This window comes from Varanus komodoensis, unplaced genomic scaffold, assembly GCF_004798865.1.
Source record: "Varanus komodoensis strain SLA01 unplaced genomic scaffold, ASM479886v1 scaffold6_2, whole genome shotgun sequence".
Classification (NCBI taxonomy): domain Eukaryota; kingdom Metazoa; phylum Chordata; class Lepidosauria; order Squamata; family Varanidae; genus Varanus; species Varanus komodoensis.
Window position 1 is genome coordinate 12,468,307 of NW_025336346.1, and position 12,404 is coordinate 12,480,710.

The 12,404-nt window shown below is 45.2% G+C and overlaps 1 protein-coding gene across 1 annotated transcript in view; it reads right to left on the reverse strand.

Moving 5' to 3' along the window:
• Positions 1-12,404, reverse strand: part of WNT7A (Wnt family member 7A) — a 62,659-nt gene that overhangs the window by 22,419 nt on the left and 27,836 nt on the right. The window contains exon 3 of the mRNA XM_044451313.1: positions 2,844-3,115. Within this exon, the coding sequence (XP_044307248.1) occupies positions 2,844-3,115 (272 nt within the window). The remainder of the gene's footprint in view (positions 1-2,843; positions 3,116-12,404) is intronic.

Consider the following 12,404-nt stretch of genomic DNA (forward strand, 5'->3'; position numbering starts at 1 on the left):
TATAAATAAAATAAATAAATAAATAAATAAATTATGGCCTTTTTGGCCTTCAAGGTTTTGCTTTCAGGAGTTATGCCATGTGAGCCTAATTCCCTGTTACCACATGGGTGTCTTAAGTGACTTCCATTTCAAGGATCCTCCAGTGAGTTTTGAATTCTTGCCAGAAGAAGCAGGGAGGGGAAATGCATCTTAAGAAGGCTGTCCATGATGAAGGTGCAAATGAGGGTGCAGATTTCCCTTCCCAATGATTTAGCTTCCTAAAACATATGGAAACTACTATGTTCTGAATCGTGTTAAGCCACAGATCATCCATAAAGAAACTTAACACCTTGTGAACTTCGGTATTGCTCAGGCAGATGCTCAGAACAGTGCAGTTTCAAAAGTGTGTGTGTGTGCGCGCAAACAACTGCTTCCACTGTGGTGTATCCATGTAGGACTGGCCCAAGACATTTTACTGCTTGAGGGGAAAAACAAGATGATGGCCTCCTCTCCAGGCCACGTCCAGAAGCTCACAGGACTGACGGTTGAATGTTACTTGAACACTGAGGATCAGATAGTGTTCCCCTTCACAGCCGAGGAAACAGGCTAGCTTATGTGACCTAGAAGAGGCAGTGTGGCACGCAAAACTCGAACCTCTAGTAGAAGGGAGTAGCCAGAGCATTCACAAGGAACAATGGGATGCTACCATGGCTGCCCTCAAGCACTGTTTATTTATTATTAATGGATTACATTTAGTTTCTGCCTTTTTTCTTTCAAGGAACCCAAGACTTATCTTGTGGGGATAAGACTGAAAGCAGGAGGAGAAGGATAACTTGCATCCTTATCCCCACAACAACAAACCTGTGAGGTAAACTGGACTGCGAGTCTGAGACTGGTCCACAGTCAACCATGCTGCTCCGTAGCTGAGTGAAGACTAGAGCCTGGAGCTCCCACATCCCCAGTACAACACTCTAACCACTATACCACGCTCGCTGTTTTGTGTGTTTGCTGCTTTGGGGAGGTTACCACATTCTGACAAATGGCAAGGCCATCCCAGATCAGGTGACAAAAGTGAAATGCTTCTGAAGAACCTTCCTGGCTAAAATACAACTTATCCTAGAGTTAGCAGTTCTGAGGAGCAGCTGAAAGACTGTTGATCCTCTTCCCAAAAATCGTTGACTTGCCTCATGCTAAAGTGATCTGTTTATTTATTCAAATATTATCAAAGCAAATGCAGAATCAACTGATCCCTGATCAACTGATCAATCTCAGCCCAACCTACCTCACAGGGTTGTTGTGAGGATAATATTGAGAAAAGGAGGAGAATTACATAATCCACCCTGAGATCCTGGATAGGAAAAAGGAGGGATAGAAATATAACAAATAAAATAAAACTAAATAAACTGAGCAGTTGTTGGCCACACCATGCATGTGTGTTAAAGACCAGTTCATGAAGTTGCTACACAGTGGGCATGACACAAGAAGCCATGGTGAAAACTTGCCATTGTGGGTCATTGTGTCATCCGGACCCAGTCCCAGAGTTCCCACATGGCATAGTTTTCTGAAACCATGGAACAAATCAATATTCCAAAGTTTCCATACTTCACCATGGCTTCTCCAGTTGCCCATACCCAGAGTCACAATTTTACCTTTGTTGGTACAACACCATAGAGTTCCCTGGCAAGAATGGCTACAGAAGCAGTTGCTTCTAGCCCACCTATTATCCTCAGCTCCCTAGCAACAGACATGCTACTGCTTGCTTTATTCCCATTGGCCGAATGATATGTCCATCACCGTGTTTCAACAGGGAGAGTATGTGAAAATACTTGATGGGAGAAGGGGAGAATTGTGACAAAACCATTTAATAAAGATCGCTGGAGCAGCTGGGAAGCAGTACAGATATTCAGGTACGCTTGAGAGAGGGAAGGAGGAACCCACCTCAGGACCATAGTGGGCCAGTCAGGAGGGGGCTACTTTGGTCCATAGGCAATTAGGATCTCAGCCACTGGGGTTTGCTATGCATCCTAGCTTTAGAGAGCCCATCATGTGATTCCCCTGGTTGACTGGGTTCCAGCCAAGCCACCCTTTAAAAAGCAAGGACAGATTCTCCTAGTGTAGAGGAAATTCATTTTCCACTAAACAACGGGGAGGTGAATATGAATCAGAAGGAAATCTTATCTTTGATCTACACATAAAGCAGGACAATTGTAATCTTGCAATTGTAATCACAATGTCATTCTTCTCTGTTTTCATTTCCTGATTTAATATTGTGAAGTGTCAATCTGAGACAGGTGTTTGCCAGAACAGTCCTGCGATGTGCAAAGGTGCATACTGATGAGCTGGAAAGCATCAGGACTATGTTACATCTGTGCTTTCTGGGCTCAGTTCAAGGTGTTGTTTCAACCTTTAGGACTTGGCCATCTAAGGGCCACCAGCCTCATTATAAACCTGCCTGGTTGTTTGGATCTCCCAGGACACCTCGAGCACAGAGGCCCGTTCCTCCGGCCCACAGAAAAGGGCTTTCTCCTGTGCCACTTTCAAGGTGTGACATGCATGCCCAGAAGAATTACAGCTGAATCCCATGCCCTTGACATTCAGAAAGGGTGTGAAGACTTGCCTTGGTAAATTAACTCTTTTAAACAATGTAGTTATTTTTTAATGCTTCACTCTTTTTAAAGTCCTTGCTACTTAACATGCTATAGTTTTATTGTTTTCAATAGCCGTACATTGCCTTGATGTCTTGTTAGCAAGTAAGGTAGTCTGTAAATGTCGATGGTAAAATGCTACATTACCTTCCATGCACAGCACATACATGTTGCAGAGACATGGGATGGTCCCTTGAAGAGGTGAGCAAAGCCGCCTACCTTTCTCCCCGCCTCGTTGTTGTGCAAGTTCATGAGCGTCCTTGCATTCTGTTTAATTTCTCTCGCATCCACAAAGACTTTGGCGAATCCTATTCCATATCGGATATCTGCAGAGCAGCCTCCCCATTTCCATCCTTCGTCTTTGTGGTACTGTCCCTGTTTCTCCTTGTCACAGCCGCAGTCGCTGAGGTTCCCCTGCGTGCAGGCAGCAGTGATTGCATGCGCTACTCCCGCAGCAATGATGGCATAGGTGAAGGCTGCTTCTCTGCTCCCTGAAATTAGGAGACACTGCTGAGTACAGGACAGAACATTTGAAAGAACAGCCGGGGAAATCCTGTGCAAGTCCATGCAGTGCAAATGCTGCAAGGTTATTATTAGGCATGCTGTAAATATGCAGGCATAAGCATTTCTCAACATTTCCAAGTATTGGTCTGCTGTTGGTGTGCAGGCACTCCCAAAAGAATCGATACGCATGCTATAGTGAAGGCAGCACATTTTACAACATCCATCGATGTAATGCTACCAACCCCAAAGTTAATTAGTCAGTGCTTAATGATGCAGGCAAGGCTGCTGTATCAGACTGCAACCTTTAGCTCCACATGGTTTAAACGAAAGCTCGGCAGCGTCACTTCAGATCAGGCCAACCCATGGTCACACAAATCAATGTTGTGTTATGCGTATGCAGGAAATCATCATCATGATGGCTTCACATGGGGCATGGTGATGATATCAATCCCACAAAAATCCAGAGTGAGCATTGAACTTTGCTCGCTACGCTTCCGCCATTTGCTAGGCATTTGCTGTGAATGGCGTGAAAGTCTCTGCCACACAAAGGTGTGCTGGGCCAGATCCAGGACAAATTTTACACATGGATTATTTTTATGAAAATAATCCAACCTGAAGCCTAAATAATAAGGGGCACTTGTAAGATGGCCTGTTCTCTATGCACCCTACCTATCTAGAGATAAGGGATTTCTGTGGAGGTGGAGGTAGTGGTTATTATGAAGGCTTTGGCCAGGATTGGCTAATGTCAATCAGCAACATCACAGAACAATAATGGCATGCAGAGGTTTCTTGCGCCGCTGCCTTTGGTTGAACTTCTTGGAACTTAGAGAGGAGGAGGAGAAGCCGAAGGGCCTAAGAGACAGAGACAAAGCAGGAACTGCGGGGGGGGGGGGGGGGGGGGGGGGGGGGGGGGAGGGAAGGGCAGGGGTGGCGAGCTAGGAAGAAGGCTGAGAAAGGGAATGGATTTGAGAAAGGAAGGGAAAGGGGCAGAGGCACAGAGAAAGGAAAGCTAGGAGACAGAGCAGAGAGAGTACATGGTCAGCTTTCGCTGGTTTAGAATAACTGGCCAAATCTTTCATGGCAGACCTCTAGCTTTTATAGAGTTCCCAAATTGTGAAGCAGGTCTTCCTCAGAAGGTTTGTGCAGTTGTTAGAGGAGGCCCAAGTGCCTCCCTGAAAGCGTCATCTCTTGTCCAGGTTTTCCATATGCATGTATATATGAGTAGTTAAATGAAATAGCCGTCTAGGACCATTCCAGGACCTTCTCCCTGATCAATACAAAACAAACAAGTTGGTATACTACCTCCATTCATGGTTAGCTGGAATCACCAGAGCCCCGTGTATTCATTCCTGTTTACAAACGTCATTTCCCTGCAAGGCACACACACATGCACAGCTGCTGCAAAATATTGTGCTGCAGGGAGGAGAAAAGCAACCCGCAGTTTCGACTTCCTCCTCTTTACCAGTCCCACTGGGGAGGGGTGTGCTTTGAAGCCATATTAGCACCAGCGGCACAACATTGCTCCAAGGGATCCTCAGAGTGAGGAATTGTGGGCGAGGTGCCTATGGAGACTGCCTGTGCCACCCATCGTGCCAGCACTGAGCATGGACCATCTCCAGTGTGCCCAAAATGCCCCCCTCTGAGAAAGGAGACCCAGAAACCCACTCCGGCCCCTTTTTGCTGCAGTGGGGGCAGAAGGATGCAGCTGATGGGTTCTCCCGAGCGGATGCCCGATGTTTCTTTCTGCAGACTCTCCTGCAGAACCACTGGCCCTGCCAGCTGCTTTGGGAAGGTCTGTCAAGCATAGTCCTGCAGCCATTATCACTACTATTTTAACACCCTACTGCGGTGTTAAAGTTTTCCATCGGATCTTCTCATGTTGTGTTTTAGGGTTTTAATTGTTGCAAACCGCCCAGAGAACTTTGGCTATATGGTGCTATAGAAGAGTAATTGATTCACAGGCTACTGCTGCAGGACGCATAACTGGTGGGACTCCCCAGAGCAGCTGTCCGGTGAGTTGCTGCAAAGGTCCTCAGAGCTTTGGGTCTCGTGAGGGCTTTCTCATGGGCCGGTGCAGAAGCTGCAGCCACAGCCAGCCGAGGAAATATGGCTGGTCACAAGGGCGGGGGGCGACCCTCTGGGCAGGGGATGACACTCTGGACCACCTGCCTCTCCTCCCACACCAGCCCCGACACCATCGCAGCACCCTTCTTTATGGGAGGGCCAGGCCTGCCCACGTCCGCAGCACGATCGGCCATGAAGCAGCATGTAAAGCCATGCGTGGCTGGGACTGAGCTCAGCCTAACATCCAGAATCCATGTTCAACCTCGTACACTGTTAAAATTATGGTTCCAGTTTTACAGAAGGGAAAAACAAAATCTGATTGTCAGCCAAAGCTGGGACTTTTATATTCACACGAAGTCTAGTAAATGGCCCAGAATCCAGCCAGGCATAAATAAATAAACAATTTTTTTTAAATGGTAGCAGCCATGCTAAGGCTTGCTTAATCTAGTTTGGTTACTCATTAGCAACTCTACTAATGACTGAAATCCTATTGAAATCAGTGTGAAATATTTCCGTAAATATGCATGGATAAACAAGAGTCCCTAAATCAGGTACATGATACTGATAAGCCTATCATATGGATTCCAATTAGCCTCTCTCCCAAGGTTTTTTCAAGATTAATGGCTCTTAAATATTTTCTTTGGAAGACAATGTTTCTAAAATATGGTTATCTGATTTTTCCATTTCAGTTTGTAAGTTCTTCTGCCTTATTTGTGAGCCATCTATATTAGACATGCCCCTTGTATTGTATCCCTATATGCCATCTCCTTCAGTTCCCGATTATTGTTCATGCGGATGAACAATACCAACATGGGCAATTTCAAGAAGAGGCAGCGAAGGCAGCAATTAACCTCCCCAAATTAGCCATATTATGCAAATACAAAGCTAAAATAATAATAAAGTCCCCAGCCCTTACGGAACATAAGCTATGAGCCCGCGCTAAGGGCTACTTGCCCATTAGTTTTGTAAGCAAAGCTTGCCTGCTCCCACCTTCCAGGTTTTGAGCCAATGCATGTAGTCATAGCTATGCTTGACACACATGCTGTCTGAGAAGGGAACCTCCTGCTTCATTTTAAAGCCTTTGGCAGCATTCCTGGGAAGTGACTGTTGCCTCAAAAAGTCAGTTCAGAAATCCAGGATTTTAATGTAGCTTGAACTGTCTAACCACCCGCCCCCCCTCCAAAAAAAAACCAGTTGGGAAAAAGATCTTAATGATCTTTCTGTCAGGTCTTATGAATATTTTTCTGAGCCTTCAAGCACCTAAAAATTACCCTGATGATCCATGTAAGGTTCATGGTTATTATATATAGATTACAAGAGTAAAGGTTGTGCCTGAGAGTCAGGGGACACGCCAGCCCTGTGGAGTAGCCCCATGTCGCAGTGCCCAGTATTCCCATTTTACCAGTGGACGTGTGAGAGATGTGGTGATAATTCTGCAGAATAGCCCACTGTAAGCTTTCCACTTTCCTGATGTGTTCTTTATTTTAAAGAAATGTGTGGAGAGGGCTGTGAAGTTGATGGTAGTAGCAGTTCCCTTTATTCAGGTCTGGAGGAGATTGCTGGAAAGGATGTATGTTTGCATACATAGCTGGTGCCATGCACGCCTCAGCTATTAGTGTTTTCTCTCTTTTGCAGTAATAAAGAATGCTCCTGGAAAGGTGCCTGAACCTATTATGTGGCATGCACAGAGCAGAACCTAGAAGTGGGCAGCAACCTGAGCAGGTCATCCAGGCACCCAAACACTCTTTGAGGAAAGACAGTGGCACTGCCTGCACGATCACCATGGCTTAAGCAGGCCACTGTGGAAGGCTGGTCCTAGTTTCTTGTGTCATCTGAACCTGGCTGGCATGGCTTGTTTGAGAGGGAAAGAACCTTCAATTAATGTATAGCCTGTTGTTCAGTTACTTGATGGTTGTTCTCCCCTCAGATAGGCCTGGGTTCAAACAACAAGGTGTGCCTGGGCAAATAAATAGGCAAATAGTACCCAGCATGCTCTGTGGCTCAAAGAAGCCTGAAGTGTTCGTACAGAACAGTTCACTGTCTGGGCCTAGCTCTTCCTATGGAGAATTGATAAAAGTAGACAATGTATGCAATTTTTCCAAAGGGCAGGTCTCCCTGTCTTGGTAGGCCTGGCGCCTAGACCTTGTCACTGCTCAGTTCCCCAGTTTATGAGAAACAGCAAACCTGTTCTTTGATGCTCTCAAGAGTTTCCACATATGCAACCACAAACAAAATTCACCACTGGGCAATACTTTATTAGGACCAACACAAAAGCATGAGGATTTCCACAAAATCATACAAGCTTTGAAACTTTTCCAAAGAGCTTTTCATTGTCAAAGACAATGGGAATTATAGTCCACCAACATCTTCAGGGCCCATATTGCCCTCCCCGTCTAAGCCCTTCAGCAAGGGCACAGAATCACCTCTTGCCTAAAATCCAAGTCCAACTTCACAGAAGCTCTAGGCAGCCACGTGACAGCAGTAGCCAAGCCAACATTAAAAGAGGCAAGCCCAAAACTTCACTTTAATTCTACTGCTTGTAGAGCCACTTAGACTCTGAGCAATGTTGCACTAAGGCTAAAGAGTTAGCTAGAGTTTATTGATAGATGTATCTATATGATATTTTTTTAAAAGCAAGCAAGAGCAAAACACTGAAAAAACCAGTATGTTTAAATGCAGTGCTAATACTGCCAGCAAGCGAGGCTCGGGAGCAGTATTCCAACCTTGCAAAATGGGTGAGGAGGAAACTACATGCAAGTTCTTGACAGTGTCTGGATGGCCACTGGATTTTTCAGATTCCCAAACACAAGGTTGGACGATCCCTGCAACCTCATAGCTGGACAACTGGGCTCAGATGCCCTGCTCCTCGCGGTCAGTGCAGAAAGGACTGTACTGGCTGCTTCCCCAAGGTCATAAGAACCACCTCAGAGAAGGGCTTTTTGTGGGAGTACAGAAAGCAGGCATGGGAGGAGACCGGTGCCACCAGGAGACAGGGCCTCCTGGCAGGGCCTCAGCCTCCTGCCCTCTCACTCTGGAATTGCAAGCACCCCCTCACCACCACCACCGTAAAATACAAAAAAACACAATAGTCCACAGAAGCCACGTGACTTGGGAAAAGTCAGTTTGCTGTGGAATCTGCAGACTGATTGCAGACAAAACTAAGTACATTCGAATCCACTGCAGATTTCTCTGACATCCCCACTTTCACTTACAGGAATGTTTATAACTACCTCAAGATACACTCCCAAAGCTCTGGTATTTTCATCCGATATTTTGTGGGATGAGCACATTTCTGATGTCCCTGCTTACACTGAAGAGCAAGCTTGCAAACAGTGTGGCGCAATGCAGCCCTGTGCGTGTCTGCTTGGAAGCAAACGCCTCTGCCTTCTGCGGGACTTACTGCCAGGTGTGTATAGAATTCTAGCCTCAGGCCCTCAGTTCGCAGCAGAATCATTCCCCACAAGTGATCTATACCTTAATGCTTGCCTCTTAGTGGTTCTTTACTGAAAATGTCTACTTCCTTCTCATATGCCACAAATAGCTATAGCATAATGGATTCAAGGATGACATCAACAAAATCAGTTAATAGGTACCTTCAAGGCCACTTAGCCCCAGGATATGTATTAATAGAATTGTATACTATCCTTTTTAATGTTTCATTTTTATCTTGTCCTTTCAAAATATATAAATATCTTAGTAACATGGCATTTTCCAAGGAGGACTTTTTGCTTTTTGTTTGTCTTAAGCATAATTTAAGTACAGTTCCAATTAAAATGAGCAAAACAGCTGTAAATGTATAATTTTTATTGGCATATTTCTTCTCAGCAGGATATCTCACAGACTTTACAGGTTATGATTTAGGAGAGGGTGAAGATCTTACCATTTAATGGGCTGTGACATTAATAGCATCAAAGACAAACATCAAAATGTGTTTTGGTAAGTTCGGTTTATTATATCCTGTTCTTTCCACATCCCACCACAAAAGATGAGGCTAGTTTCTCTTGTACTCATGAGACCTCCTCCTCCCAAAAAGTAAATATTACACTCCCATTGGGCTCCCTGAACTACCTTTACACTTAACAGCAGAGGTGGATAACGCCCAGAGATTGCGGGGTGCTTTGCCCCCATGGAGCCCTTCAGGCCGACACCCTGCTGCTGCCATGGCTACTGAATGTGTCACTGCAGCAGTGAAAAGGGGCAATTCTGCAAGGACACAAGGCATGCAGAGAGGAACACCTTTTCATGCAGAATTGCACTCCCAGAAGATTCTCGGGAATACAATTTGGTTTTGAGACAAGGCTGCTCTCCAAACCCTTGTTTCCTTGCAATTTCACTTCTTTTGGTTGTTTCTGCTACAACAGAATTCTGAATTCTGCAAATTCAGTATCGGTTGGGACTGGAAGTCTACTAAACAGCCATGGTTGGCTGTATCTTGCTCATCCCAACTTTACAGGATGGTGATACCAGCCCAGTTTGAATGTAACAACCACACATGGGTTGTTTAACCCATGGGTTGTCAGGCCCTGCAGGAGAGAGTGAACATGCTGCATCCCACCTGCTTGCTGTTTCCACTTTGTGTTTGCAAAACAATCAGCTGTGCTCTGTGACATGTGAATTCAGAACTCTGGTTGTTGAAGGGAAAGAGCCAAGTGTAAGCCAAATACAAAGCAGATGTGCAGACGAGCAGGAGGTTAGTTGCTAAAGCAAACTGGAGAAGCAAGTCAGGAATTTTTCAACTGGGACCCATAGTTCTTCAGAGAGAAACCAGTTGCTACCCAAAACACAATCAACCTTCTCCAACGGGATGCCCTCCTTATATATTGGAATATAATTCCCATCCTATCTGGCCTGTACAGCCCATGGCATGCTGGATGGAAAGAATATGTGTTGTGGTCCAACACAACTGGAAGGTGCCCACTTGAGGAAGGCTGCATAGCAAATCTGAACAGGCTAATCCTAATGGTGGCAATGATGACGTAGCACTGAGGGGAGAGACGGAAGGGAATGCAAAACCCACTTCTGAATTTAGCTGGCCCCTCAAAGGTCCCTCTAGTGCAGGATTCTGTTCAGACAGTAGCCAGTGAGTTGCAAGCGGGAAACTCAGACCTGCTTGGCTTCAGCAATGTCACTGCCTCCCCTGACTTCAGTCTGTGCCCTGGGATGCGATCACTTTTAGTGCAACCACGATACCATCCAAAATGTTGGGTTCTAGTGCAAAACTGTTAGATATCAGCATTGCCCCTGTGCGTATCTCTTCTATCAGCAAGATTCATTATAGAGCTGTAGAAGAATTCCTTTCATCCATGCGGGAGCTAAACGTGCAGTCAGATGAAAATGAAGTGGTGAGAGCGCTACTGGTAGCATCAGGCACAGTTTCAACAATGACACCAAAAGATGCTTTCAAAGCAAACTAACAAATGGTAAAATGTATAAGTGCGTTATTTCTGCCCATTGAAACGATTTGGAAACCCTACATCTGAACACCACTAATATTTGCTGTTAAATACCCAGTGTCACCTATTTAATCAAGCACTGAAAAGTTAAACAACAAATAACTCTGGGTGTCAAATAGTATCAGATGTCAAGCAACAACTGTCCAATATAGAATAGCGCTGAGATTAATTCTAGGGGCAAATTCTTTTCAACCCTATTTAAACACTTAAACCAGATTAACCACATGATTAACCATATTACAGTCTGCAAGAATTGTTTTAAAATAAAATGCATGGTGTCTATATATAGAGCCATTCTCACACCTGAAATGCCTAATGATGCACTGTCCTCATCCCTGGCCCTTATTTTTTAGCCTTGTTCTCTTTGTTTCTTGTCTTCGGGCTTTTTGTTTTCTCCTCTAGCTTTTCCTCACTAGCATACAAGCCCCACTGCCTTCCCAATGCCACTCCCCTTCCTTTCTAGACTCTTCCTTTGTCAGACTTTTTCCAGCCTGGTTTGCACATAGGGACAATCCAAAGTACGGGTTGAGTATGAGCTGTTGCTTAATCATGCATTGTTGTATTGTGGCTGGCTGTTACGTGCAAACCTGGAATTATGGTTTAACTATAGGCTATTTACTATGAAGAGGAGCCATAAGTTTGTTGCTGGGTTAACAACCCATAGTTAAATCATAGTGCAGGATTCACATGTAATGACAGTCCACAATTCAACAACAACTTTTATTCAATCCATATTCAGCCTATAGTCAGTGTTGCTGTTATGTTTAGGGACGTGTGAGGAATCCCATGTTGCGGTGGGGATCCATCAGATTTCCCCGCTCAGATCCCCGAACTCCAGTCCATTTGGTTGCAGCCCCGGGTCCATGTTCCTGGTGAGCCAAACACTCATGAGGCACCTCCAGGAGTCAAGCCTTACGAATGGTGCAAGCAGCATCTCTCTTCCGCACCATGTGCAGCAGCCTTTGTTCGTGCTACCGTCCCTAATCCAGAAGAAGGTTACCAGCGTGCAGCCTTCATTCTGTGAATACTAGAGGGACGGATTCTGCGAAGTTCAGTTCCTTTCTTGCCAGTCCCAATCTGTTGTAGTATATACACCACATGCAGCTTTGCAGGGTTCAGATACTGATTAGTTGATGATGTCCTTAAAGAAACATAGTTCTATATTTATTATGGAACAGTTGATAGAGAGGAAAAGATAGATGAATGTCAAGAGTTTTTATTTCTGAAGGTATGGCACCTGTAATAAGGGAAATTCTGGACTCTGCTCATGTTCTTGTGGGACCTACTGCTGGCTCAACAGGCAGCGACTGATTCCTAAAGTAACCAGAGATGAGCTGAAATGCTCCTTTCCAGAGGTGGAAGCTCAGAGAAGGGAGCTTCATTGACCTTCCTCTTACTGAAAATGGGACCATAAGAAGCTCTTGCCTCCTGTTGCACCAGTACATGGTCCCATGGGTGCAAATGAATGAGCAGGGGTGCACTGGCAGTTTAAGATCCTACCCAGAGACTTTAGTATGGGTACACATGCCTACCCAGTATATCACTTCTCAAAATCGGTTTCATATAGCTGAGTTTCATGTACGACATTAAGTATTTCCTCACATCTGTCATTCAAACAAAAATGAGTCTGTCACATAGCTTTAACTCCATGCTGGGTCCAATAGCACAGGAATCTTCTAGAACATCTCCTATCTTGGCAGGCAGCTTCTCTAAGGGGTCTCAAACTCGCGGCCCACAGGCCAATTGCCCGGGAGGGGCG